The 1,852-nt window shown below is 40.1% G+C and overlaps 1 protein-coding gene across 2 annotated transcripts; it reads left to right on the top strand.

The window, feature by feature from the left end:
* Positions 1 to 746: 746 nt before the first annotated feature.
* Positions 747 to 1,622, top strand: LOC124460784 (uncharacterized protein DDB_G0285291-like). Of its 2 annotated transcripts, none has more exons than XM_047012379.1 (2): positions 747 to 999; positions 1,065 to 1,622. In XM_047012379.1, the coding sequence occupies exons 1-2, from the start codon at positions 997 to 999 to the stop codon at positions 1,602 to 1,604; spliced, it is 543 nt and encodes a 180-aa protein (XP_046868335.1). In that variant the 5' UTR covers positions 747 to 996; the 3' UTR covers positions 1,605 to 1,622. The 2 variants fall into 2 exon arrangements, with proteins under 2 accessions (XP_046868335.1, XP_046868333.1); XM_047012377.1 differs by having other exon boundaries at positions 1,062 to 1,622.
* The last annotated feature ends 230 nt before the right edge of the window (positions 1,623 to 1,852 follow it).

Raw genomic sequence — 1,852 nt, 5'->3', positions numbered from 1 at the left:
TGGATCTTAATAGTACTCTGTTAAACAAACAGTCCAGCCCGAATCAACAACAACAACGGCTACCTGCTAACGAAGTGACTACCCATTTACAACAACAACAAGCTCCTGGCGATGAGGAACAACAATTTTATATTGTACGAAGGACCAAACCTAAACCCCCGGCCATTTTTATTACCAATATGCCATCTATCTTGCCAATTCTGGACAGGCTTAACTGCCCTGATATTGATGCCAAATTTACTACCAAAACTGTTAAAAGTGGAGACATCAAGATTATTGTACACTGACCAAAACCAGGAGGATAGAGGATTCCGAGCCATTATAAAAAACTTGCATTATTCAACTCCTTATGAGAATGTTAAATCCGAAATCATAAAGCTGGGCTTTAACTTCCGATATGTTAATAATGTCAAACATGCTCGAACCAACCAACCAACCAACATGTTTGAAATCGAACTTGAGCCACGCGTTGACGGAAAGAACAATAAAAATTTTTTCAGTCAATCTTATTGGAAAACATCAAGTGGTTATTCAAAAGCAAAACAGCAGGCTTGAACCGGTCCAATGCCATCGTTGTCAGCGCTATGGCCACTCCAAAAACTACTGTCGCAGGGACTTTATCTGCCTAAAATGTGCTGGAACACACGCTACAACTGATTGCCAAAAACGCATGGATAACCCGAAGTGTGCAAACTGTGATGTCTACAAGTTGGCTCGATCCAATATGCTAAGGAATAATGCTAACTAAAAACAAGGCACAACAACACATTCCGCAACAACAACAGCAGCAGATAGTTCATAATAAAAAGCAACGTGAGCAGAAACAACAACAAAAACAACAGCGACTTTGCTCACCACCTACTACAAGTCACAACAAGCAGCTATCAACTAATCATACGAATAGGTCTCCCTTGCGTCGCCAGAAGGCCTGGCTACAGCCTCTACAACCCATTCTTGATACTCTCAATATATTGTCTCGTTCAATTACAGCTAGCAATGGTAACAATGTTAATAATTATAAATCCTCAATTAAAAAACCAACTAATAATGTTTCTCAACAGCAGAGTATAAATAAGCAGCATTTCAACGTTAGAAACAATGCAGCGTCCAAGCAGCCAAATCAAAAGCAGCAACAACAACAAATGCGCAAACCTATCAAGCAGTCATCACAACAATTAACTAAGGCTCAACAAAATCAACAACCGCATCAACTACACCTGAAGCAAGCTGTCAACCTGCATATGCAGCAACTGAAACAACAACAAAATCAGCAGCAACATAGTTCTGTGGATCAGCAGCAAATCAGCCAACATAGCATCCTAATAAATGGACGCCCTCGTCTACAGCATTTGCAGCAGCACCAACAGCCGCTTCAACAACAACAACAACAACAACCGCAATTGAAACCAAAACAGCAAATCTCGCAACGAGGGACTGCCACTGCTAATTCTTTGCATATGCCCAGCGGATACCCAACAGCTAGCGAACTGCAATACATAATTTCAATGGTCAATAGTCTGGCCAAACAATTACAACCCATCATCTCTTTCTTGTCTATGTATGCAAATTGCATCAATAACGTTAATGATAATAAATATGTCTAGTTCATCTACCAATGTAAACACTCAGTCGTTGCCCTCTGCCATGGGCACGAATGTATATAATCTTCCTTTTGGCAGTCAATATGCTATGCCTGCCAACACACTCAAACTATCCTATTGGAACGCTTATGGAATAGGAAACAAAAAACTAGAACTTTCCCAATTCGTCAATGATAAGAACATAGATATTATGATGGTAATTGAAACCAGATTTGACTCTGTTAACTTTACAGGTGGCAACAATCAGCACC

Source organism: Drosophila willistoni, unplaced genomic scaffold (genome assembly GCF_018902025.1).
Source record: "Drosophila willistoni isolate 14030-0811.24 unplaced genomic scaffold, UCI_dwil_1.1 Seg11.1, whole genome shotgun sequence".
NCBI classification, from domain to species: Eukaryota; Metazoa; Arthropoda; class Insecta; order Diptera; family Drosophilidae; genus Drosophila; species Drosophila willistoni.
The sequence above is the reverse complement of the archived record's forward strand: the minus strand, read 5'-3'. Positions and strand labels throughout refer to the sequence as shown.